Raw genomic sequence first — 27,515 nt, forward strand, 5'->3', positions numbered from 1 at the left:
CTGCAATGGCATTCTCATTACCATAACATATTCAGATAATTTACCTTGTTTTGTTTTATAAATTGTATTAATTCATTAATATATTTAGTTACTTAGGAGCTTTTTTTATACTACTGTAATGTAGTATTTTTGTCTTAGTAAAATATATGTATGTATGTGTGTGTGTGTGTGTGTGTGTGTGTGTGTGTGTGTGTGTGTGTGTGCGTGTACGTTTTTGAGGACAGTGTGTGTGTGTGTGTGTGTGTGTGTGTGTGTGTGTGTGTGTGTTTGTGTGTGTACGTTTTTGAGGACATGAGGACAATGAGGACATAAATTTGTATAATGACACAGGTATGACACAGGTATTACAAGGTGAAGGTGACTTTTCAAGACATTGACCCATGTCCCCACTTTTCAAAACACTTATAAATCATACAGAGTGAGTTTTTGGGGGGGAAAGTTGAAATGTCTCCTGTGAGGGCTAAGTTTAGGTATAGGGTAGGTGTAGGGCAATAGCACACACAGTTTGTACAGTATAAAAACCATTACACCTATGGGATGTCCCCACTTTTCACAAAAGCAAACATGTGTGTGTGTGTGTGTGTATAGCAGGGGTATCCAAACTCGGTCCTGGAGGGCCAGTGTCCTGCAGAGTTTAGCTCCAACCCTAATTAAACACACCTGAAGCAGCTAATCAAGCTCTTACTAGGCATACTAGAAGCTTCCTTGCAGGTGTGTTGAAGCTAGTTGGAGCTAAACTCTGCAGGACACCGGCCCTCCAGGACCGAGTTTGGACAGCCCTGGTATACAGTGTGTGTGCATTATATATACACATTATATACACACACACACACACACACACACATTAATAAATAAATATAAATAAAAAGCAATAAATATTTAATTTAATTACAACTATGAATTAAAGGCAGTACAACAAACACACAAAATGAACTAAAAAAAAAATAAAACTGAACAAACAAACAAAAACTAAATACATAGTTTTTTTAGATGATGTAATCAGATTTTAGGTTTGAAGCATAAAAAAATGCTGTATTATTATTAAATCGATATATTATACTAAATATTGTTATAATTCTATTTATTCTTACATATGAATAATATAGCAATTTTAAATATATTTATAAAAATTTAAATATTTCCGATTAAAGGGAGGAAAACGGCATATAAACTAATCCAACAGCGACCAAAACACTGCACCAGCAGATGAAATATTACAGTCCCATGCTGCAGTGCAGGAAGATATACGCATCTCCACAACTACTGAACTACTGAACACAATAATATCATAATATCCCGATTGTTGGTTTAATTGCAATCGACCAACAAAGACATGAGGTAAAGAAAGTGAAAGGCCTTTAATTTCCATCCGTTAAGCTTGCTCAGCACGCTGTGGAAAAGTGCCTGTGCTTAATCAAATTCGATTTTGCATGTGTGTGTGCGCACCCTAATATATATATTTTTTATATAGATACAGCACCACGAACCACCATGTTACACTCAGTCCCATATAGGCAATTCACTCTTGAAAATGAACAACTCCCTCCAGAATAACTTCCACAGACTCATTTTCTGTGCACACAGCAAAATGAGAGATTCATTTTTGCATTTTATATCTCTCTCATAACTCATAACAATGTCAGTACAGGAATGTTGAGGTCTGGCAAACCACCATGACATTATATGATGTGCAAAGAGACTGATTTGAAACTTCTACTGTTCCATATATTCAGCTCAGTTTACTGTAGACTACTGAGAATAATATTAAACCCAAGCAATATCACTAACTGCACATTAATACAACTCTGAACCAGTTTTTACATACAAATAGATGCAAACCTCAACATCAAATCAGTGACTGATGAAATCAATTACTCTTTCACCTCCTCCTATTGATCCTGAAGCCATTCAGAGGATTGAACAGTCTACAAATGAAGACACATGGCTAGCGTCTGACTTCTCATTCAAAGACTCCAGATTTCATCTATGAAGAGCTGCTGTGAAAACTTGCATCAATGCATAAAATACAAGACATTAAGCACAGGGACATATGCATGAGCATGTACATATACTATTCATATTTTTATTTCACTTGTTTTAGTAAGTAAACTGTTGATTTCTAAAAAAAATTATAGATTAGATACAAAGCAACATTACAATAAATATCAATATTTTTTTCTGCAATTTCAGTCTACGCTATTCAATTATTGTTTGATCAATTATTGAAAAATTGTTATTTCAAGGCCATTTCAATAGTGTTGTTACTGTTAACTAAAATTAGATACAGTTTTAGTTTAAAGTTTAAAGTACTACATTTACTGAAACTTAAATTAAAATAGCTAAATGGAAATATTTAAAGAAAAACAACATAATGAACATTTCAAAAATTACTAAAATATTCAAATGAGCTCATTTGAAATATTAATACATAATATAATAGTATATAAATAAAGCAAATGAATCAATACTGAGATAAATGCTGAATATTATCAACAGATTGAAGAATATTGTAATATATGTACTGTTATATATTATTCATAATACAATCTATGAGATTATTATATCACTCATTTTACACAACATTTATTCAAAATTCAAAAAAAAAAAAAAGTGGGGAAAAAAAACTCCATTATTCTGAAACACATAATGACTATTCTGTTAATCAGCCTAAAGGGCATGGTTATCTCATAAACCAATGCAGATTATCCCAAAATGGCTTACTATGAGGCAAAACCTCATTTTATCACTGCTGAACACTCTCAGACTGAGGCAGAGGGAGAAAAGAAAATAGGAGGAGGGGGAGCAGGATTAGCCAAAGTATCCTGGGCCGCACCGGCCCCACAATGAAGCTTTAATTGAACTCCTTTTGTCTCGAAATTGAACATTTCTGTGTGGGCCTTTAAGAACCTGCACAAATGAGGGGAAAGGGAGGGAAAGAAAAAGCAAAAGAGGAAGAAAACGAGGAAGAATATCCTCTTGAACTCTCTTCGCTCAGGATATTTGGTAGCAGTGTCTTATCAAAGCTCTGAGATGACTCATGGGGTCTCTTCCTCCACCTGAACACTGCTTATTTAAACCCGCTATTGAATGGAAGCTAATCAGAGAGAGTGTGGGAACTCAAGCATATACAGCCTAACAGACACTCTTCCTCACTAATGAACCTTCAGCCATGCCAGGCAGCGTTTTTGCATTATTAAGAGTAAATGGAATCAAACTGGTGCAGAATGATTCCCAAAAGAACTATTTTCTTAATGGATAAGTTAAAAAGACTCTAAAATTTGTCTTAAAAGACATCTAGTGCACTTACTTAGTGTTTCTGACAACATGTAAATAAAAAACACAGTCTACAATAAAATAGGATATAAAATTAAATTAAATTAAATTAAATGATTAATAAAATAAAATAAAAAAGAATGCAATTTTAAGATAACATTCTAATAAATATAGTATGATATTAAAATAAAAAATCTGCAAAACAAATAAATTAATTAATAAATTAGTAGTAATTTATAAAAAAAAATTAAAATTTAAAATACAATTATAAAATATGATTATAATAATAAAACGTAATTATGAGCTAGATAGATAGACATCCTGGTCTTTATTTCTAATGGAGGGTGTTTATAATCATCTCCTGAGGATTTCAACACAGTGACCATGCTTGAACAAAAGGGGCACAACGGGGTCATGACAACTCGACCCCCAGACTGCCATGTAATCATCTACGCATTTAATGAAGCTTGTGTTTGCACATCCTCTCTGTTAAGAAAAAGAGAATGAAGCAATGAAAAGCCATAAAAGGTCTCAGGCAGTAAGCTGCTCTCATCCCTCATTTAAACATAGTCCATTGTTCAGAGAGGTCTGGCTTTTCCTCGTGGAAGATGCTGATCATTCCTTGTACAATATTGCGTTTAGGTGCAAACAGACCAAACTTTTAGCAATCATGCACAATGATGTAACTGACTGATATGTTCAGCTATTTTACATCACAAACATAATAAAATAAATTAGTAAAAGACTTTGGCTATTAGCTGCATTTTTGTTGTTATAACACACATGCTAGAGATGCAAAATATATCATTACCACAATGGTTATCAACCAATATTAATCATACATACATATCATCATCATACATATTTAATTGGGAACATTTATTTCTGCCTATTTTTACATATTGATAATTTTTGCTGCCATCAAGCACTCTTTTAAAATTTCTGTTTAATAATGTCACAATTAGGACTTTTTTCTTGCAATTCTAAGAAGAAAAGTGTGGGATTAAAACTCGCAACTGCGAGAAAAAAAAGTCAGAATTGTGAGATAAAGAGTTCCAATTACCTTTTTTCATTTTTTTATTCTATGGCAGAATCAAATGAACAGAACTGCAACTCAGAAATGATTTTTGTAAGATTTTTCCCATCTCCCTCTCTCAGATTATATCTCACAATTCAGAAATGCAAGGAAAAAAAATCTGAATTGTAAAATAAAATTTGCAACTTTCAAATTTTTTTATCCCATTGGCCTTCTATACATAATACTGTTAAATCTATTTTTTTTTTAGCTAAATCACAAAATTAATATCCATCTTTCATACTTTCAATTAAAATGTTGTGATGCCTAAATTCATCTTTTTATATTTCCGGTACTTTATTTATTTTTATTTTTTATATAATTTGTTTTAAACAAAACAATAAATAGTTTTGTCTAAATTGTTCAAAACTTGCTTATTGTTCAAATTTTCGAAAAGTTTATCTGTATCGTACAGAATTTTAATATACATGCATCCAATTCAGTACATAAACAGCGGCATGGAAAAAAACTATCGTATTCAATACGCAAATATTATGAGGACATCACAGTTATTAATATCGACTTTTTGAATGATGCTTTGTGTTCACAGTAAAAAGTTATTTTTTGAAATTGTAAATAAACCAAATATTATTGGAGTATGTTTTACCAGGAAAGACCATTTCAGATGTTCTAATTCGATTTAATTGAATTTTTGTAGTATTTACTAGCAATTTCTAACTGAAATTTTGCATTGTAAATCAATTTTACATTAGAATTTACATTTCTTCAAACGTATCACATATACAACAAAAGACAAAAATAGATGGAGAGTAAAATTAGAATGAACTAAGCAGAATGTTTGAAGATCATTAATACAGTGAAACACATTTCCCGCACTGCTGTGAGATGTGTGTTTGTTCTCTAGTGCATTCTGGTTCCACTGTATTCATAACTGCTGTGTCTCTCCACATTGATGAATAGCCGAGGGGCAAGTACGGCTGCCAGGGGAGCATTTTATGTAAGAGATAGCTAATCCCATTACTCTCCTAGCTGGAACATAGCAGCGTGCTGCACTGCCAGAGGCTGAGAGTTTTGGCCCTTGACTGCAGCATTACAGCGAGAGAGGGAAGGAAGAGTCCGTCCCACCGTAACCTCCATGGATGACTTTGAATCACTCCCACAAATATCATTAATGTTATTCTATGAGAAGGAATATTGTGTCTATGTGTGCATTCAAGAGGAAGACAGTGAAGAAGATAAAAATCTACTGTCTGAAAATAATACTAATAATAATACTCACTGTATGAATCAACCATATTCTGAAACAAATAAAAGACTCAGTGACAGATAAGGATGTGTAAGATGTAATCTGTATTCATGCTGCTAATAATAATAATAAAAATAATAAATGATTAATCACGTCCAAAATAAAAGTTTTTGTTTATATAATATGTGTGCATACTGTGTATATTTATTATGTGTGTGTGTATATATATATATATATATATATATATATATATATATATATATATACACACACACACACACACATGTATATATTTTGAAAATATTTACATGTACTTACATGCACATATGTATATTTATATAATTTATAAATATATTGAATATAAACATCATATTTTCCTTAAATATATACATGCATGTGTGTGTATTTACATATACAGAATATATGTGTGTGTGCTGTGTAAATTTATTATGTAAACTAATTTTTTTTCTTTTTATGTGATTAATCACGATTAATCATTGGACAGCGCTAAAACAGAGCAGAAAAATAACCTCTTCAGGAAAAATTACATTTTATGAAAATAGTGGTTTAATCGTTTAATTACAAAAACAAATAATGTCCTCTTAAAAAATTCAAAATATATTGAAAAATTATTTAAAAAAAAATAAAAAATGTCATGAAAATCATATTATTTGAAATAAAATATAAAATTAAATATAAAAATTAAATATAATATTTTGGTAATAGATAGGTAAATAGATACAAATAAAAATAAAAAATATTTTTAAAATATTGTACAAAATAAAATAAAAAAACAAATAAAAATAAAATCAATAAAATAAGAGCATTTAACAGGATCATCTCTGTAATGGTTTGCTTGTCCCATGACTTCCTGAATTTTGTTACATCACATTCACCTACAACTTTGTTTTTGCATCTCCAAATCCATTTTTAACCTTTTAAATGTTTTTAAAATGTTGTCTCCAGTCAGTTACACCACCAAGACTTTTTAACATTAAAATGTTCATTATTCAGCATTTTTTTGTGTGTCTTTGCATAACTTAGATCCAGTCACAAAAAAAGAGCATTTCATCAATTACCCAAAAATACCAAATGTCAATTCTCACTAAAAGCTCAAAATAGAGGAAACTGAAGTCGTACCATCTCTTGCCTTCGAGCAATTTGAAAGGTCACTGTTTTGGGCAGTTGCTCAGCAATACTGTCCAGTGACTGTGTAAAAGAGGCTGTTATTTTGATCCACAGTCTATGTCCATAAACCCGTCACTAAGAGGCAGAACCTCCAGCGGGACCCGACCTGGAGACATGCCTCACTTGCGCAGACACGCTTCACTTGTGGGCTCCTATAATGTGAAGTGCACATAAAGACCATCCTGAGGGTTAAATAGACTCTCTGAATGACCTGCAGGCACTGTGACCAGGAATTCGAGACATTCACAACACAAAGCCATCAAAACAGTTTGTGCCGAAGCAGTGCACAGCACCATCAAAGCCCTCCGGCTTTTCATGGATCTGTCATCTGACTCTTTGTTATGGTCTGTGCTTCTAACCTTTACTGGTGAACTCTTGTACATCGGCAGCATATTTCCTCGGACCAACAAGACTGGCGGCAACCGATGTTAATGGAAAAGGAGACAATGTGGGGAAGAGTGCTAAATGACAGAACCGCTGTTTTAAGTTCCTTAAGTTATGTTTGATTTTTAAAGTCAACTATATGAATTATTTGCGTCTTAAAGGTATAGTTCACCCCAAAAAAAAGTTGCTGAAAATGTACTCACCCTCAGGCCATCCAAGACGTAGATGAGTTTGTTTTTTCATCAAAACAGATTTTCTTTCATCAATAAATTGAGTAATTAATTAGTACATCACTTGCTCACCAATGGATCTTCTGCAGTGAATGGGTGCCGTAAGAATAAGAGTAAAAACCAGGGAATAGTAAAAATCTACAAGTAACAAAAGTAATCCAAAAACTGTGTTTGTAATAAACAAATTCATCTTTAAGATGTTTTTTTTTTTTACTTTAAATGTCACTTCCAGCTAAAATAGGAGCTAAAATAATCCATAATATAGCTTTCTCCAGTGAAAAAGTCATCTCTTCTGAATCAGAAGAGAAATATGCACAAATCAAGCGCCGTTTACAAGTAAAAATAGACCATACTAGTTCCAAACAAATATGTGGGTGGATGGAACTTTTTCACTGCAGCAAGCATTATTACGGATTATGAACTAAATGACGGTTTAAAGTTAAAACACCTTAATGTTGGATTTTTTTCTTGCAAGCATGCAGCATTCATTGATGGACTGGAGTGGTGTGGATCACTTGTGGATTATTGTGATGTTTTTATCAGCTGTTTGGACTCTCATTCTGACGGCACCCATTCACTGCAAATCTGTTCTGATGAAGAAACAAACTCATCTACAACTTGGCCTGAGGGTGAACAAATTTTAATTTTTGGGTGAACTATTCCTTTAAATTAATAATAAAATTATTCAAGCTACTTTTTTACATGTGAACTAAAATACCATTTATAAGTATATTACGAATATTACCCTATCCATAACATTATGTTTGTTGTAGTGTCATTTCCAAGTACGCAGGTATTTATGCTCCACACTAGATGCTAAAAACAACAATGAAACCAAACTGTAGTTTACAAGGAATCCAAAACGTATTATTTTATCCTAGAGACATCATAAATTAAACTGAGTTGCATTGAACAATCCTGTCCCACTTTGAAGCAGCCAGAATTCAATTTTGAGTAACTTGGCAACCTTAAGCTTGCAAAGTCTGACGTTCATCCGCAAACAAAAGTATTTAGACATGACAGGAAAACTGTGAAAGGCTTGTCACCTCCGGCAAAAAAAGATGTACACGATGATTCCAGACTACTGCAATCTGTATGAAGCGCTGGAATGGTCAGTTTAGTAAACAGGAACATCGTTACTGGTTTGTAGTTCACTGAAGCCCTGTCTCGTAACACACCTCACTGACAAGTCTGGACTTGGAGTGTGTCGGTTACACTTTATATCTTGATTTTCTTTACCCAGATTCAGAGACCGATACAATAAGAGCTGAAAAACACAGCCTGAGGGGCTGTGATTGAAATACTGTATGTGCTGTGTATTATCACATGCCATACTGAAAGAACATACATATATATAAAAACTAAATACAACAAAATTTCGTTCTACTAATTAGCCATAATAAACCCATTCTCTACTATTTTCTACTATAGTTCTATAGACTATAGTGGGGTCCAAAAGTCTGAGACCACTAGTAAAAATACATTATTTTCAAATAATTTTAACAAGTATTAAAAAAAAAAAAGCTGCATTTATTTGATCAAAAGTGTAGTGAAAACAGGAATATTGTGAAATATTGTTAGAAAAAAATGTCTTTCTGTTTCAGTATATTTTACTATAAATATATTTTTTATTTAATTTAATCCAAAATTCAATTTTTAGCCGCTACTATTCCAGTAAGAACATCTCAAACTGCACAAAGTTTTACATGATCATTTTTAGATACGTGACCTAGAAACATAAAATATGGTACAGAATATAATATATTTCTTGTCTTCATTTTTTCAAGCCCCACAATTTTATGTCCAGGTTTAAAAAATAAATAAACCCCCCCCATAAAATAATTCCATACAGCTTCAGACTTTTAAACCCCTCTGTACAGTATATTACGCATGATAACCTCAAGTAAACCTCTAAGTACAGCTAGAGAGGTCAACAAGCAACTCACCGTCCAGAGGGACATCACACGGCCTTCTGTGACAATTATCCTGTCAGTCTAAGAAGAACCTCAACAAGTCCAACTTCACTTTTATCATACAGAACTGAATTCATGCATTTACAGTACGGTCCTGCATATATGTGTATCCCAGCCCTCCTCAGCAGCGCACACTGAGAACAAGAGCCTGGATGTCTGGCCTTTGTTCTGACATATTTCCTGAGCTGCATTGTTAGCCATGGAAAGGAAACACATGCATACTCGCACACACTTTTCTGCGAGATTCTCCTGGCGGGATGCGACCGTCATACAGCATGTGGAGTACTAGGAGTCCAACATTGTTCTTCTTTCCTTCACGCTTTTTCAGAGGTCAAAGTTTAACCAATGCCTCGCACAGAGCTACAGTTAAAGAGAAGACTCTTAACATGCATGTTGATCATTGACAGAAGTTTCCAAGCCGTCTGACCGGACCGCCAAACCCCCTCTGGGTCTGACATGACATTATTACAATAGGAGGCCTTATTTACAAGTTCTTCACAACAGTAACTAATGAGTGTGTATGACTCTAGGAGGTCAAAATGAAGGTCATCAGATGAAGTAATTTTGTCAATCATGGCCTTACAATGGCTGAAGGGTGTAGCTAAAAATTGGGAGATCGACCATATCCTCAATAATTCAAACATTTTGAAACAGTCTTCAGTCAATATCCCACATACAGTAATGTGTAAATTTGTACTTTTGAAAAGAAATATGGCATACATAAGAAGTGCAGCCTTCTGCATTTCAGTACAGTAGCTGTCATCCAAACTGTAGCCATAGTTTGCATCAGGTAATACTACTGTAACAGAGTGCACTGTTACACTTCACACTACTTTACATGTAATACATTCGTACAAAAATAAATGTACTGTATTAATACAAATGTCCATATACTTTTTTCTATGTGCTATGGATGCTTCTCAACAAATATCAGAATTTGTTTTATATAAAACCTTAATTTCCATGGCTGACTGTCATAATGAAAAAACAACTAAACATTTGGACCAGTGTGGCTCACACAATGACAAAAATACTTTATATTTTGGTGGCCTTGGCCAAATTACTGACACGATAACTATGTTTTTGAAGCATGAATGAAATGTTTTGAAGTGAGTAACTACATTTTGTAGACATGCAATAAAGTTCCAGCAAACAGTTGTGACATTTGCACTCACCGTTCAGAGAATGTTAAGACTGTTTCAAAAAATGTACCAAAGCAATTGAGAAAAACTGTAGTGCAACCCTAGTGGTCAGGACAGGACAGTATTTTCCAGTATGTAAGCACTGATGTCCAGTAAACAAGCCTACGTCTTTCAGGACAACCCACTTAACACAGTTTCCCATGGTTACCAGGGAGGTATGTCTATAAATCTGCACCCAGGACACAAAATGGCAAAAGGCTGGCCGGTGGGAGACAGTTAAGTTTGAGCAGAGTGAGCGCAGCGCTCGGAGCTGCATGCATGAGCTCCTCAAACCTCCCTGCATGCGCCTCCACTGCCATCAGCAGAATTAGCACGGGGTGAATGTGTCAGGGGTGAGAGACGCGAAATTTAAAGGCCAGACAGGTCACAACCCCGTAACCAGCAGCTGGGGACCTCTTTAATGAATGCCCTGACCACCTCAACATCACCTCCTGTTCAGTTCAGGCCTAAATTAAAGTGAATGCAAAGCATCTAGAGGCAGAAAAACAGATAGAGGTGGGATATAAAGGACAGGCCGTTCTTTTCTATGCACTGACAGGTATTAAATAACACGTCTGTGGGCAGACTTGACACAGGACATTCTGTGAGCACGTCCTCCATTAAAAGAGGTAGATGTACTGTCCCCTTGAGCAATGGCCATGTTTTCATTTGGCAAAAGCTGTGTGGCATGATAACCCGAGGAGAGAACATCAAGCACCTGCCTTGACGAGTCAAATTCACACACACACACACACACACACACACACACACTGTATGTATCATGTTGGATTTGTCAAGCTAACATATTGTTATTGTACAAAGTTTGGATGTGTTTTTAATTGCTAAAGCTTTGAAGCAACATCCACAATCTCTGCAGTCCATCAAGTTGGTCAGATTATGGTTTGCCTGCCAAAAATCCCTCAAATGTTCACAAACTAAATGTAATTATTCATTGTAGATTTTGCCCTTTTCAAACTGGCCGTCACACTCAGTTCTGACAGACATATGAACCAGTGGAATTTGCAGTCAATGGCATCAAGCCTGGTTTGACACATCAATGCACCATTTTTGAATCTGAGCTGTGCCGAGGGGGGAGATTATCAATGAATATCAACTTTGGGTCTGTTCCTTGGACAAAGCTAACATAGTACTTATTTTATTTTATGATGCCTACATTTTTAATACAGGAAATATAATTTTACAAACACACACGCAGACACACACACACTCTCTCTCTCCTTTTTTTACAACCACTTACAAAGAACAAAAACAATGCACACCCAATGGACCAAGTTTACACAGCATGCTATTTTTTTCTCTTTTTACACTTCTGTGTTAAAATAAAATGTTAAAAAATCATTGTGAATGAAACTACATGCATCAGTTACTGCAGTAAGTGTTTTGCTGCATGCTGACAAATACATAAATAACGTGTTTACGAAATAGCTTATAATTAGTTCATAATTAGAACTGAGAAAGAAAGAAAGAAAGAAAGAAAGAAAGAAAGAAAGAAAGAAAGAAAGAAAGAAAGAAAGAAACAAACAAACAAACAAACAAACAAACAAACAAATTCATAAATGTTTCAAGTCAAATGGTAATTTTTTTAGTCAAAACAAAACAAAAGCACACATTCTTAAAGTAGGCATTACATAAGTGTAAAATGTGAATAATGATAGAATTTTTATTTTGGATGAACTATTCCTTCAAAGGTGAAGGATGTAATTTAGAATTTCAAAAATGTGACATTTCACTCCTCTTGTTCTGTATTTTATTAGTCGTCATATCTTAACTCACATCACTGATTGGGCCATTATTGTTATATTTGCTAAAACAAATAGATTGCAATATTGCTTGGTGCCACTAGTGCCACAGAAATCACACACGTCATCTTTAAGTTAAATACAAAATGTGTCTGCATGTCTGACAGGACTTGAATTCAACAAAGTCCTGGGAAGGAGGGTATAAATAGAAACACTCTCTCAGAACAAACTGTTCCCAGTGCTGGTCAGCTGTAAAAGGGCCGGATACGAACCTGGGTGCTGACAGTGAGCACGATGGGAAAATACACACGCACAGAGCACAGGAAACACACTGTCCTCACCCACAGGAAACATTCCAGCTTGACAACAAAACAACCTGCTGCGGCTAACTATAGTAAGCTCTGGCGCTCCTCCTGCTCTCGTAACTGTACAGGAGGTGCTGTGGGCGAAGCGCGCACCACTACTGACAGCAGCTCCTGAGGGATGCCAACACACTGCAGCACAAACAACCAAACACTAGCACTCAGCTGACCCAGCCGCACATTCACATGCACTGTGAACACTGGATGATAGATGGATGGAACGATAGATAGATAGAGAGACAGACAATGTTACATTTTTATATATTATTATAATTAAATATAAATAAGATATTTCAAGTTGAATGGTCAATTTGTTTCAGTCAGACACTTATAATAAAGACCCTATAAAATGCCCTAGACAACTTGAAATAAACCATGATGTTTCAAGCCAAAGGGTCGGTATTTTTCTGTATCACATTGATCATAATCCTGTTAAATCAAAGTTTAGTCTATATCTGTCAGCTACAGCCAGCTGTAGAACTGTGTACAGCTATAGTCTGCTGGCTATTTAAATAAAGAGAAGCCCTCCAATATGTAACAGCTAAACCTTTCGGTTTCACTACTCTGACCAATGGCAGACTTGTAAAGAAATTGGGAAGCTAGTGGTGCAGAAATGACACAGTTCAGCTTTAAGAAAAGTAAAAGTTTCCAAAGCAAAACATAAACACACATAAAAACAAGCTGTGGGAAACACCAAGACAATTACAGCCTGCAATATCAGTCGACGGTAAACAGCAGCTTACGTGTGAAGAACATGTAACCATTAATATGTATTGGCCTGTGAATGGGGAAGCAGATGAATAGGGCTCGTCTTTTGAAGAAAGTGAGAGGCCAAACGGGTGACACTTGTAAATATTTGTTTGTATTCAGGACATTGGGCCTGTGATGACTTAGCTTTGTGCCGGTTTGTTTAGCGAGGGCTGGTTTGGCTGTGAAGCTGCCGTGTCGTGTTAGCAGTGAGATGGGGAAGGAGGGGTCTGCTGACGGAGGCCAGGCCCTGGAGCGTGTGAACTCTTTAGGGGATTAGATATTTCGGCCCCTCCTGTGGAGATCTGTGAGCAATTACCATCCCACGGTCACAGAGAACCAGACAAGAACCAAAAATTCAGACTGCGGTGGTCCATGGTCAATAACAAAAATGATGTAAAGGAATGACAGTGTCAGTCAGGTAATACCTTACAAATGATGTAAATGCGTCAGCCGGGAGATATTTTGCTGCAGTGATCAGTAGGCATGACAGAATATTTGCACAAGCAATGTGTAAATGCAGAGTAGAATGTGTACCAAACAAATCAAGATATGGAAGAACTCGCTATTAAGGGATGTGAGACAAAGCAGAGATTAACTGTTATGGTTCCCAAGCAGCATAAACTTGCTGCATTGATATACAGTTCAATTAGTGTGTACATTTCAAATGTGGCTCATCCAATCAGATTTTAGAATCGGATCAGGTTTATAATATTAGTTTTGCAGTTCTTGGAGTTACATAATGTAAAGCTATTTTGCACTGATACCACAATTATTTAGTTATGATTAATGTGGTCTTGGGGTGTGTATCAGAATAGAATAGAATAGAATAGAATAGAATAGAATAGAATAGAATAGAATAATAATTTGTAGTAAAAATAAAATTATAATTTACTTAAAATATAATAATAATAATAATAATTATTATTATTATTAATAATAAATGATCCATACATAATTCCGTTATATAATTATTTTAACAACAACAATAATAATATTGATATGTTTATTAACAATTAATAATATGTCATAATAATATTATACAATTAATTGAATAATAATCATTATTATTAATACTCATCATAATAAAACAGCATTATTATTATTAAATAATAATAATAATAATAAATTATTATTATTACTGTTTAATATTCTTATTATTATTATTAAATTGTCATCAAATAATAAAATCAATTAAATAAATAATATATTAAATAGTTGATTATAATGATTATCTAAATAATTTAATACGATTATCTAAAATTTTAATTCTATTATTATTATTAAAATAATTTTTAATTGCATCATATTATATAATTATGTATTATATTACAATAATTATGACAATTATGTAAATTAATTACATAATATATTAATTAAATAATACTGTCTTATTATATATCAAGTATATTTGAATATATATATACTAAAATATAAGAATATGTATTTGTATATTTATTAGTAGATTTATTAGTGTGTGTACCATGCTATATAATTTAATATTCCACCCAATCCAACGGAATGCAATAAGTTCAGTGGAATCACTCACACTGGCTCTGAATCTTGACCATTACAATAGTAATTGTACTTTGTTTTAACAATACCTCCACCTTGTGGCCAATGACTAATGTACTATTATCTTAAGAAGAAAAAAAGCTTGAAAAAGCTTTACTGGTTCCTAAACATCCATTATGCAAACACTGACATCAGAAATTTCCTAATTAATTCACTGCAAGTGTTCCCAGTGTGAATGATCAGATCAAAAGCATCTCAGTGTGAAGGTCCTAAAAAAAAAAAAAAAAATCTACACACACAGAAATCGCCTGTGTTGTTGATTGTGTGGTCAGACTGCAGTATAGAGGAGCAGTGAGCGACTTCTGCCTGATCTCATTCACTGATCACACAACATACAATCATCAGCTTTCACCGCCTGCTTCTCAGTCACTCCTCACCTCAGCATCATCAGCTACTGCCTGGCAGACACACACACACACACACACACACAGAAGCTGTGATTGTTAAACCACACAGGATGCTGTTTTTAGCCTGTTACTGCTTTGGACGGAACAGCAGTGAGGTTCGCCACAGCTTGTTAATGCCTGACTGTTAATGCTTCTGGTTGACAGACATAATTCATGGATCATTCCTGTTATGCAGTACCTGTTGTGCTCTAAATACTAAGACGTATAACTGGAATGTGTACACAATTGCCTGAAAAGAAACAAAATGGAAATAAAAAGTTAATGTTCGTCATTGCCCAGAGAGGGATTAACATTTAGTTATTTAAGTTCATTTATATAAGTGAATTTTCTTAATAATTTTCTGAAATGACTGATTACTGTAATTTTTATTTATTAAACTAAACCAAATGATCTAATACCACAAAACATCTCAGAAACAATCACACCTATTTCTAATACTCACAAATAACTGCTTTTGTTCTCCCTCCAAAATGATATCACTTCCTGGAGGTCATTAGGATGATGTCATTAGGGATAAATAAACTTAACAAAATTAACTGATAACTTACATATTATCAATTAGACCAATTATTAAAAATTATTCATTTGAAATTTTGATTAGAAAAAAGAATATAAACAGGGAAAAAAATATTATTCTTCATTAAGGTTCTGTGTCGTTATCAATACAAAATGTAATTGCAAAAATTATGACAGCTCACAAATTCAGTGTTGTTATTGTTAACTACAAATTAAATTATAAAAACATTTTCAGAAATTAAAATTTAGCTGAAATCAATTATAAAAGTTAGATGAAAAACTTAAAAGTACATTTTAAAATAAAATTGGAAATCTGAAATAAACTAAGTAACTAAATAAATAAATAGAAATCTACACAAACAAACAAATAAATAAAAAAAAAAATCCCATCTTCTCATCTTTCATTGTTCAGGCAATAATAACCCTGATGTATTAAAGTGAAACTCTACACTTCACCATTAAATAGAAAATACATTGACAACATCTGCTTAATTAATGAAAACATCCATTGAGTAGTGATATAACATTTTATTCAATATATTAAATTAAATCACATGAGCTCATAAAAATCTACTGCATATTAGGAAAGACCGAAAAGTAGCAGTTGCGTCAAAAAAATCTCAAAAAACATGAGAGAAAGACATCTCTCCTCAGATGTTTTGACTGTCTGTGGCAGCATAAAAAGCTGTAATGAAGCTCAGTTTGTTTCATTGCTGGAGAACTTTGAAGTCACATCAGATAAACAACACCGTACATCTGAGGATGAACAAAAACTATGGAAAACATGCCATGGGCCTCTCAGACCAATGAAAACGCAGAAGAAAGCATGCACATGACACTTGTTAACTGAAATTAGCAAGGCAGATCTCCTGCATTCAACATTATTATTATTATTGCTACTTGGAAACTTCATAAACTGTCTGAATGGTCCGATGTTGAGCATTTGCTATCTCTGTCCTGGTGATAGATATACAGGCCTCTTATGCTTGACAGATTCTATTATAACAGCCATCTGTCTTATTTGTAGTGTCCATACAAAACCAAAAGCCGCATCTGCTCTAGCTCAATGACCATCAGCTGAGGGAAATGAAAGTCCCGCTCTGAACTCGAGCGTCAGACACGAGCGTCGGAGCTGAAGGTGACATTCAGTGATTCTGAACAGATAACAGCCAACACTGATAGCGCTTGTCAGCAGATCCGACCTTCATCACACAATAAATATCCTACAGATCTTACATGAAACGATAGGAGGGTCAGTATCAGCCTAAATGGGTAGGGAAATGAAATTCTTCCATTAGCCTTGATAAGGCAAATGAAACAATTAATCTTAACATGTTCAGGTTTATTTAAATAGATTCAAGCTCCAAAAGTAGTGTGAGCAAGAACCAATAAGAGCCAACAAGAAAAAAGGTCTGGAAGCCTATTTAAAATTAAAATTAATATTAAAATAAACAAAGCAATAGAGTCAAAAGAACAAAACCTGAAAGTCTGTTTCATAAGAAAGAAAGAAAGAAAGAAAGAAAGAAAGAAAGAAAGAAAGAAAGAAAGAAAGAAAGAAAAAGAAAGAAAGAAAGAAAGAACTGACACACCAACTTTTGGCTGTTGACTTGAGGTGAGCATTAGACTCATACAGTCTGATAAACTCTTATCACTCACAGAAGTGTTGGATCAAAGGCACACAGGTGTAAAACACACCTGAATAGATGTTATAAAACAACACAAATAATCTGTCTGGCTGGCATCAACAGCCGTGCACATGTCTGCGTCCAAACAAATGCTTTCACCGCAAATCATATCTTTATCATCTCCAGATGGCCTGGGATTAGAAAAAGTAAGGTATGAACTCACAATGAGCATAAGTACAGAACGCAATTATACATTAAGATTTTTTTTTTACTTCAACATATTATACTGCTAAAAGTCAGAAATTACTAAACAAAAATGTCTTAAAAAGAGCAGATTTGTAATTTTCAGATGGGCTGTGACATTTTTAGCAGTCTCTTGTGTTCTGATTCATCAGACATCAGTTGAGTGAAATAAAGAAACGCACCTCTCTAAAGTAAAACATTATATACAATTATTTAAAATAGAAAAATGTGTTAAAAAAAATTCTAATTTAAATATTCTACTTTAAATATTTTTATAAATTAAAATAATATATTTACAAATGTTTAATTCATATTTACTATTTGTTAGTATGTTATAGACATTTTAATATACAATAACAAATATTAATATATTTAGGATTATTTCCAACATGTACTTCTCTGAAAGAATACTGCAATCATTAATAAGAAATTAATTTTTAATAAGTTATTTTACTTAACGTTAACTGATGTTAATGCTGAATGAATGAGGCTCAAAATATACATTTAAAAAAAAATTAATATATATATACAGTGACGGTTCCCATTAGTGAATCTTTGGGCACGTTGTGATTGGCGGCTGCACCTTTGATTCACTCCAATCGGCAGTTCATTGAATGCACCTGCCGCTGCGGTTCAGACGCCCTTTAAAAGAGACTACTAGCAGAGACAAAGGGTGCTCAGATTTGGACTTGGGATTTTGGGTTGTGTTTGGTTTGATTCGTATTGTTTGAGCACTTTTACACTGCTACAACAGCACATTACACTAGCAGCCATACACTCTGCTTTACACACTGATGATGCTGATGGTTTCAGAAATATTGTTATCTTTTCTGTTGTGTTTTTGTTCTATAATAGTGATTTATTTTTTAGCTTAATAAAGCCTTTTCTTATCGAGTTTTATGTTTGCGTGCATCCCTCCTTTTGTTGCTTCTGTTTGAGCCAGGGGTTGGAGCATACATATATATATATATATATATATTTGAATTTATTTATTAGGATTAACCCCTTGAGATGTACCATCTCGTTCTCGAGGGGGTCCCACAGTGTATCACAATCACAACATAGTAACAAAAAAACTAAACAAAACACAAAATTAACATTACATCCATAAACAACACCAAACAACAAGACACAAACATTAATTGGGTAAAAAAAAAAAAAAAAAAGCACCACAACATTAAAAAAAAAATTAATAACAAATATAAAACAAAACATAATACAAAATATACCAATCAGTGTATCTGATCACAACATAAGCCAAAAAATTTTTTATATATATATATATATATATATACCATCTTCAAAAATAACATGTACAATCCAAAGTAAAATATGATAAAGTTTGCTTAAACATCTTAAATGATGTAATAGATCGAATATCAGCAGGTAAATTATTCCAGTCTATTGGACCTTTAATCATGAAAGCTCTTTTACCGATGGTTTTTTTGACACGAAGCACAAAAAATACAGAACGCCTAACTTAATAATTTAAAGAAAAAGATACAAAGTATTGTTGTAAATAACTTGGATATTTCAAATGAATACATCTGAATATAAATTGAAGCCAATGAATATGTCGTCTTGTGTGCAAAGATGGTCACTGGAGTGCATCATACATTATACAATGATGAGTATATTATAATACATTTATTTTAATATTAAATAAATAAATACGTAACACAACAGCCAGAAATTCATCCAAATCCAAAAGGTCCATCTGATGCTTATGTACAATCACAAAAATAGTGCGAGCCGGGAAAGGTCCCATACTCAAGTAGAGCCACAATCACACAAGCCTGCAGCGAATACAGTACAAACACGTGATCTATGATCTTATGCCATGCATTTATCAGCCTTCGCTGAGTTCCTGAAAGTATATTATTACACAGACTTAGAGATGTGCTTTGAGTCACCACTGACCAATGAACAATGCATTGCTTTGTGCATGTGAATGTGAGATATCCTCACAAGCTTAGAGCGATCAGAGAATCCAGACGCTGCAGATCACGTTACATACAGAGCAACATGTTCGGACTATAAAGAGACATCAGGATGACAACACGACACATGTGTTTTAATTACAGAGGTGTGGCACACTTGTGCTTTCCTTCTGCATTGCATGAGTAATCCCAGTTCAGTCATCCTATAGCAAGAAACTACAACATGATCAAAATCTATATAAAATATATCAAAAATTATATAAATTTAATAAATACAGTACACATACACATGAATATAAATACATAAAAATTTCTTTTAAAAATATAAACTTAAACTGCAACAACATTTTTGTGTTTCTCATCTAGAAATCAAGTTTTGTACTTTAGGTGTGTAAAAATTTCACATATACAGTAATATTAAAAAAAAAAACTATAAATATAAAATAAATAAAAAAATATACATACAAATTAATAGAAACTTTTTTTTACATTTCTGTATATGTATATCTGATGAAGCAGTTCTGTGAAAAGTCAAAATTAAGAATGTTTGGATAAGATTATATCACTTATCCTTGGTATTTCTCCACTAGGATTCAGAATTCCACTGTACATACTTTCCTCTTTTCCGGAATGTAGAAGTCTGCAAACCTATCCTTTAAAAACAGTTCGTGCAAGTCAACTAAAATTATCTGCCTTGGCTTGTTACAACATTTGGCATGGAGAAAAAAAAAGTGCTGCTTTCTTCCTGTGTGCGCATTCAGAGTAAATGCAGCATGTCGAAAAGGGGATGTATTACGATCCATGAGGAAAACAACCCTCTCCCAGAGTTAAAAACACTGGAGACCAACCTGGATGGCCATGGCTATCTAATTACCTCATAACTCAACAGTCATCTCCCGCTACAAAAACAAGAAAAATCTAGAACTGGGCGATCGCTAACATCAACATTGTGGCATATCGGTCCAAATGAGAGCATCGTACCATGTCTGTCTCCTCACAGGCCTTTGAGAAGCCACAAAAGCAGAGGAGCAGGACATCCTATGAGTTCCTGGTTGCCAAGTGCGATTGACACAGCTCTTTGCCAAGTATTAGAAAGCCAACAAGAAAATCCCTCCAGCAGGAAAGTGTCAACAAAAATCCAGCATAAAAGCTACATTCATCAACAGACAAAAAGACAGAGCCGGACGGAAGCGACGGCGTAGAATCTACATTTTGTCCATCCCATGCAACCATGCTTGGGCCAAAAGAGGTGTTTAAGTCAGACAAGCCTTGTTATGCCCCACAAAGAGAGCACACAAGCGGAACTCTGGGAAAAAAATACAGTTGCCCTTAACCCTTAATCTATCATGTGGACTGTCATTTCATCCTCAAAGCGATGCCCGCGCTGCATTAAAGTAGCTTTAAGTGACTGTATTAAAGTCTTTTGTACTCCATTATCTTCTGTTGACAGAGGCTTTGTGAAGCGCTTTCTGCATCAGTGGGTCTGTAAAGTCCTGAAAGCCAGACTCTGAAAGAAATATCTGACCATCCCATTCATGGGACTCCTGCTGCATGTAGTACCCCGCAAAACTGAATTGGGACGGGATGCTTTGAGGGTTTTCACAATTTAACACATCAATTTAATGCAATTAAAATAAAATAAAATAACAACCCAACAACAGAAAAACTCAGTTTTAGCATAAAATTAAAAAAATAACAGAGCCAACAACGGAAAAACTCAGCTTTAAAATCAAATCAAATCAAATCAAAATCTCGTGAAGTACAGAGCAGGGCTTTGTAGAGTTAACTGGCATTATAAAATAAACCGTGCTAATGTCTTACGTACAGTGATATGGAAAATGCGCAAACAATTTTCAAACAAAATATAATGCAATTTTTAACCTTAGAATTTCTTTTTTTTTTTCTTTTTTTGTTCAATGAACACTAGGTTTGAAAACCCCAGGTTTAATCTATTTGAATTATTTGTATTTGTGGAGCTTTTCTCACCAAATATTGGTTAATTGATCAATATTTAATTAAATTTGAACTGATTGACAACCCTATTTTTTTTCTCTTGTGAATAAAACAATAATGTGTAAATCCCTTTCTCTGATTTCAATGGACTGTCAAGAATTTGACGCCAACTGACCTATAATTTTCGTCTGCTGAAGTCAAGCGTGAACATTTGGAAATTGGAAAAACAATATCCTGGAATCGCTCTCATTCACGCAGGCCTTCGGTGAAGGAATGAAGTAATATGAAGCGTACAGTCCTTTGTGTTGCCATTCCCTGCACTTACAGCAGCTCAAACATCACTCATGTGTAACACTAGCACATGTATTTGTCATTCTGTGATCTAAAAGTCAGCTAAACCTTAGGATCTTAGAGGTAATTTAATGAAACACTATCGGACGCCCTTTATTATATGCTTTTGAATTTGCTACAGGCACAGCGAAACATGTTAAACACATTCAGGATCAGAACTTCCCTTTAAGAAATGCGCTTTAAGAGAATCTGGTTTGGCTGGAATCTATTCAGCCCCTTTTTTCCCCATCATCAAGTATGAAAAGTTGGCTTTTCTCACCATAGCAACAGACAACTAGTTGTAAAGGAGTTGTTCCAATTCTACTTAAAGATTCTTATTCTAATAGGACACCAAACAAAAGTAAAACACAAAAACCAATACTATTCTGCATAATATATTATAAACAGCCCTGACTGTGCCCCATTTACAGCTAAAATTAAAAAAATAAAATAAATTAAATAAAATAAACCTCAGGTTAGGTCAAGGGCCATTATAAAACCTAGTGAGCTACCAAATATTGTAATATAAAATATAAAAGTGCATCTCATGTATCCCGCATCCCATAGCATTTATTGTCTAACATTAATTCACAGCGATACACATTACACAATACACACACAAAAGTACACCTTCAACCTTCAAAAGACTATTTTAAATTATATAAATGCGTATTTACTGAAAGTCAACCATAAGTGAAAAAGCGTTTGAATTTGTATTATTAGATACAGTAAACTAACAAGCTGTTAAAATAAAAGTCCCCCTACAAATGCACTTTCAGCAGATCCACCAGCTGTATTCGCCCAAGTCTGTAGGATTTGTAGTAGAAACACAGGAATTTTCTTTATTTGACAGGCTTTAAAGGCACCTTCAACTGTAAAAAAAAAATAGAAAAAAAAGTAAAAGTTTGCAGCTCACTATGCTTCATGTTCACAGAAAAAAGAAAAGAGAGAGGGAGTTCGACCCTAAAACCTTAATATTAACTTTAAATAAATATGAAAGTGGGAGGACAGATAACCTCAGGTAAGCAGGTACACACAGACAAAGATGGCTGTCCGTGTATGTGCTGTGAGAGGTCTGCCAGGGGTCAGGTATAGTTCCTGAAGCACTGATACTTTCATTAAAGCATGGATGGAGCGGTGCAGAGGTCAGTGGCGCTCAGAGGCTCTGCACAGAGAACATACTGTTTTCTGCTGGCCAGCAGGACACTGGAATGTTGGGAGGGATTGTGGGTAACTTTCACTGCACCACATACCTTATCAGATAATTACAGAGCAGAGGCGGGAGGGGAAACCCTGCCGGCGGTCTGTCACAACGCAAACGAAGCGGCACTGTGTCCAACAGACCTGCGCTGTTGTCCCAACACACATGCAGAGGAAGTGACACTTCGCTCAATGGAGTGATTCAGAGACTATGGACTATGTTCAAGACAGCATGCTAACATACGACTCTTACTAATAGTACAGCACAATGACACAAAAAAGACATTACTTTATTGCGTTGTCAGCTGTCACCAAAAACCAGGATTATAATGGTCAACTAAAACCATAAAAACTTCTATACTTGAATTTAAAAAATCTTTTTTTAATCTTAAAGAATCAGTTTACAGAAAAATGAACATTTTTATGAGAGTACAAACAGATGATTGATCCCCTTTTTTAGTTTAATCTGAAAAAAGCTGAAATAAAATTTATAAAAAAACATTTTCAAAAAATAAAAATGACAAAAATAACAAAATTACTGAAACTAACTAAAATTCAAACGAAAAATGGAAAGTATGAAAATAAAATCTAATTCAAGATATTTCAAACTATAATAGTATCTCAATTAAACAAATGTGAATAGGTTGATAAACAAATGACTAATGAGCTGGTTCTTTTACTGATTCATTCAAAAAGACTCTGGAGCCATGCACTGAATCAGTCAGTTACTGAATCAACATTTGACCGACTAAACCGTCATAGTAACACAGTACTGGACTTATGTTCTAAAAACTGTGTCATAACCTATACTCTATTTTTTAGAGTACTTGTTAATATTGCTAATGTATTGTTTGCTTTATTTAATAAAGCAAACAATACATCAGCAACATTTAAAAAATACCAATAAAAAAATTAACAAAGGGTTTTACATGGCAATGAATGCATGAATGAATGAATGCACGAATGAATAAATGAATGAATGCACGAATGAATAAATGAATGAATGCACGAATGAATAAATGAACGAATGCATGAATGAACGAATGAAGGAAAGCATTAATGAATGCAAGAATGAATGCACGAATGAATAAATGAATGAATGCACAAATTAATAAATGAATGAATGCACGAATGAATGAATGCACGAATGAATAGATGAATGAATGCACAAATGAATAAATGAATGAATGCACAAATGAATGAATGCACGAATGAATAGATGAATGAATGCACAAATGAATGAATGCACGAATGAATAAATGAATGAATGCACAAATTAATAAATGAATGAATGCACAAATGAATGAATGCACGAATGAATAGATGAATGAATGCACAAATGAATAAATGAATGAATGCATGAATGAACGAATGAAGGAAAGCATTAATGAATGCAAGAATGAATGCACGAATGAATAAATGAATGAATGCACGAATGAATAGATGAATGAATGCACGAATGAATAAATGAATGAATGCACGAATGAATAAATGAATGAATGCACGACTGAATAAATGAATGAATGCACGAATGAATAAATTAATGAATGCACGAATGAATAAATGAATGAATGCACGAATGAATAGATGAATGAATGCACGAATGAATAAATGAATGAATGGACGAATGAATAAATGAATGAATGCACGAATGAATAAATGAATGAATGCATGAATAAATGAATGAAGGAAATCATTAATGAATGCAAGAATGAATGCATGAATGAATGAAAGAATTCATTTAAAAAATTTCCATGGACCAACAGTTTGAAAACCCCTGATTTAATGTCTTTGAATTATCTTCATTTGCCACTCGAATATAATGCGATGAGGGCACGTGACAACTATTAAGCAAAGAAACATTGCAAATACCTACTTTTTCGCTTACTATTATAAATACTACACATCATTCCCCTTGAAGTTATACCAATGCATTATGAACATAGCCTGTGCCTAGCAAAACACCTTATTTTATTTTTTTTCATAACCCTGAGAAAGTTCATGTAGGCATTTTGTTATGAATAAAAGCAGAATAAAGTTTGGAGAAGAACACAATAACACCATGCCTAATTCTGATTTCATCTAGAAAATACATGAACTGAATTAAACCCACTAGGCTTCAATTGTTCAAATGATGGAATACATTTTACAGTTTGTTGGCTTGCGTCCTATCTGCTCTCTCCTTTTTGCAACAGGCCAAGGAAATACTGTGACAATGGAAAGTTTGTGAACGAGCAAGCAAATAATATTTTACATGGACTTCATTCAAACAGATACAGGACCAGAATCAAATCAGGCTTTCAGAGAGGCAGAGCAAGATCTGTGCTTCTCATTAGTAACTGACACTTAAACAAACAAACAACTTACACAGAAACGGAGCCAAAACACACCTGACACTGAACACATGGTTCTGTTCTGCTTTAATCTTCAACAAATGTTTTCTCATTATTCAAATACAGTTTGGCACAGTAACTCAAGCATATCATATGATATTGTACACCTCAGGTCATTATTTTACATGCGTGTATCTGGGAGAGAGCCAACATATAAAATATCATAATGAACATGTCAAACATAAACAGGTCAGTGGCATGATGCTCTACTCTGCCTGGATCTATTAATATTCCCAAAAACACATAATAAAATGCAATTCATACCAACAATGTATATTTCTTGCCTGATGACCGGGTTTTGAATTTTATATAGCCTATATGGGGGGGCGGGGGGTATGTGTATTTTATTAGGCATGAAGTCAGATATTCGATTTTATTATATTGTAAATACTATTATATAATTTTTTTAATAATTTAATATTTGAATATTTTTGGAGGTAAAAGGGTAAAATGTAAGTTAAAATAATAGAATAATAAAATGAATGATAAATTATATATAATATATTTGAAGTCAGAAATGTAGTATTTGTTTTTATTGTTTCTTAATATTATAAAAAAATATTTTAGAATATTATGTTTTATAATTTATTGTTTGAATTATATATATGTGTGTGTGTGTGTGTGTGTGTGTGTGTGTTTAACTTTTTCATTCTATTGGTGGTCATTTTCATTAAAAAAAAATTAAACTGATGACAACTGATATTAATAATAGTATAAAACATAAAAAAAAACTTTTTACCCTCCGAAACATTTCAATATTAAAAATGCTTAAATATAATATACATGAAACCAAATATGAAACATGAATCAAATATCAAACATGAAACTAGCATGAACACAACAACTGCACTTTATAAATTAAAGAAAAAGGTAAATGCAGTTTAATCTACATTTAAAGTAATATATGTATTTCAGGCATCTTTTCTGATATTGTAATCCATATAACTCTGTCCGACACACTGATTCTGATTTTCTTAAATGACTGTTAGTGCACTTGTATTTGTACAGTTCAGTGCATTATCTTGATTTCCTTGAGGTTTATATTTGCTCTGTAAACCCTGCATGTATTGGACAAGTGACTCATAGTTAAAATCATTGTCCATGTCAATACCCTAAAAGCAATAAAAATCCTCCTTTTCCCCTCTCATGCTAAGCCTGGTATTGTGCTGCACTTCTATTTCCTCTCAGTGTTAACAAGCGTGGCATGCTAGTCCACAAAGACGACTCAAACCCAGGTGTTACATAACACGTGTTCTTCAGAAAAACACTTCACAACCACTGAAGGGAGGCCTTTTCTTTCCGTCTCTCACTTCCTTCACAAAATCTACCACCCCTGAATCTGTAAAAACAAGTCAATCCAACAAGCTGTAGCACTTCAGGCAATACAAAAGCTTCAAGATTCAACCCTGATAAAAACATTAATGATGGCAAAGGTCATCTAAAATAGGGGAAATAAGTATGGACAATTAAATACTCAATGATATGTCCCTGCAATGAAATCTTGGGTAAAAACCAAGGTAGAAAATACATCAACCAAACTTTTTACCAGTAAAATTCTGTTCTGACAAAAGAAAAAAAAAAGAAAAAAATGAAGTCAAGAGTCTTCAGAGTCTGCTGTTTGTGCTTTTTCTCCATGGCAAACTGTAAGAAATCTTGATTCTATGACATAATTCAAGTGTATCACATGTTATTTTACACCTCAGGATATTTTTACAGAAGTGCATCTGGCAGAGAGCCAACATATGAAATATAATGAATATGACAAACATAAACAGGTCAATGAGATGGTGCTCTGCTTTTGTCTTGATCAACACATATACATATATACACACACATGTGAATATGTATATTATATTATATTTCTCAGGATTGAGAGAGAAAGAGAGATTTGTTCACAATATATATTTATATATTGTGAACAAAAAAAAATTGTAAAAAACATTTCAAATTAAA

General features: G+C 33.8%; 1 protein-coding gene across 3 annotated transcripts in view; it reads right to left on the bottom strand.

The window, feature by feature from the left end:
* Window positions 1-27,515, bottom strand: part of LOC306876396 (tensin-1-like) — a 230,550-nt gene that overhangs the window by 194,555 nt on the left and 8,480 nt on the right. The window contains exon 1 of one of the 3 annotated variants that reach the window (XM_079427513.1): window positions 9,304-9,540. The exons of the other annotated variants lie outside the window; for them this stretch is intronic. Coding sequence (XP_079283639.1) covers window positions 9,304-9,318 — 15 coding nt within the window. The 5' untranslated portion in view covers window positions 9,319-9,540. Of the gene's footprint in view, window positions 1-9,303; window positions 9,541-27,515 lie in introns of those variants that run through there. 3 annotated transcript variants of the gene reach the window in all.

The sequence above is a fragment of the Barbus barbus genome, assembly GCF_936440315.1.
Source record: "Barbus barbus genome assembly, chromosome: 10".
Lineage (NCBI taxonomy): Eukaryota > Metazoa > Chordata > Actinopteri > Cypriniformes > Cyprinidae > Barbus > Barbus barbus.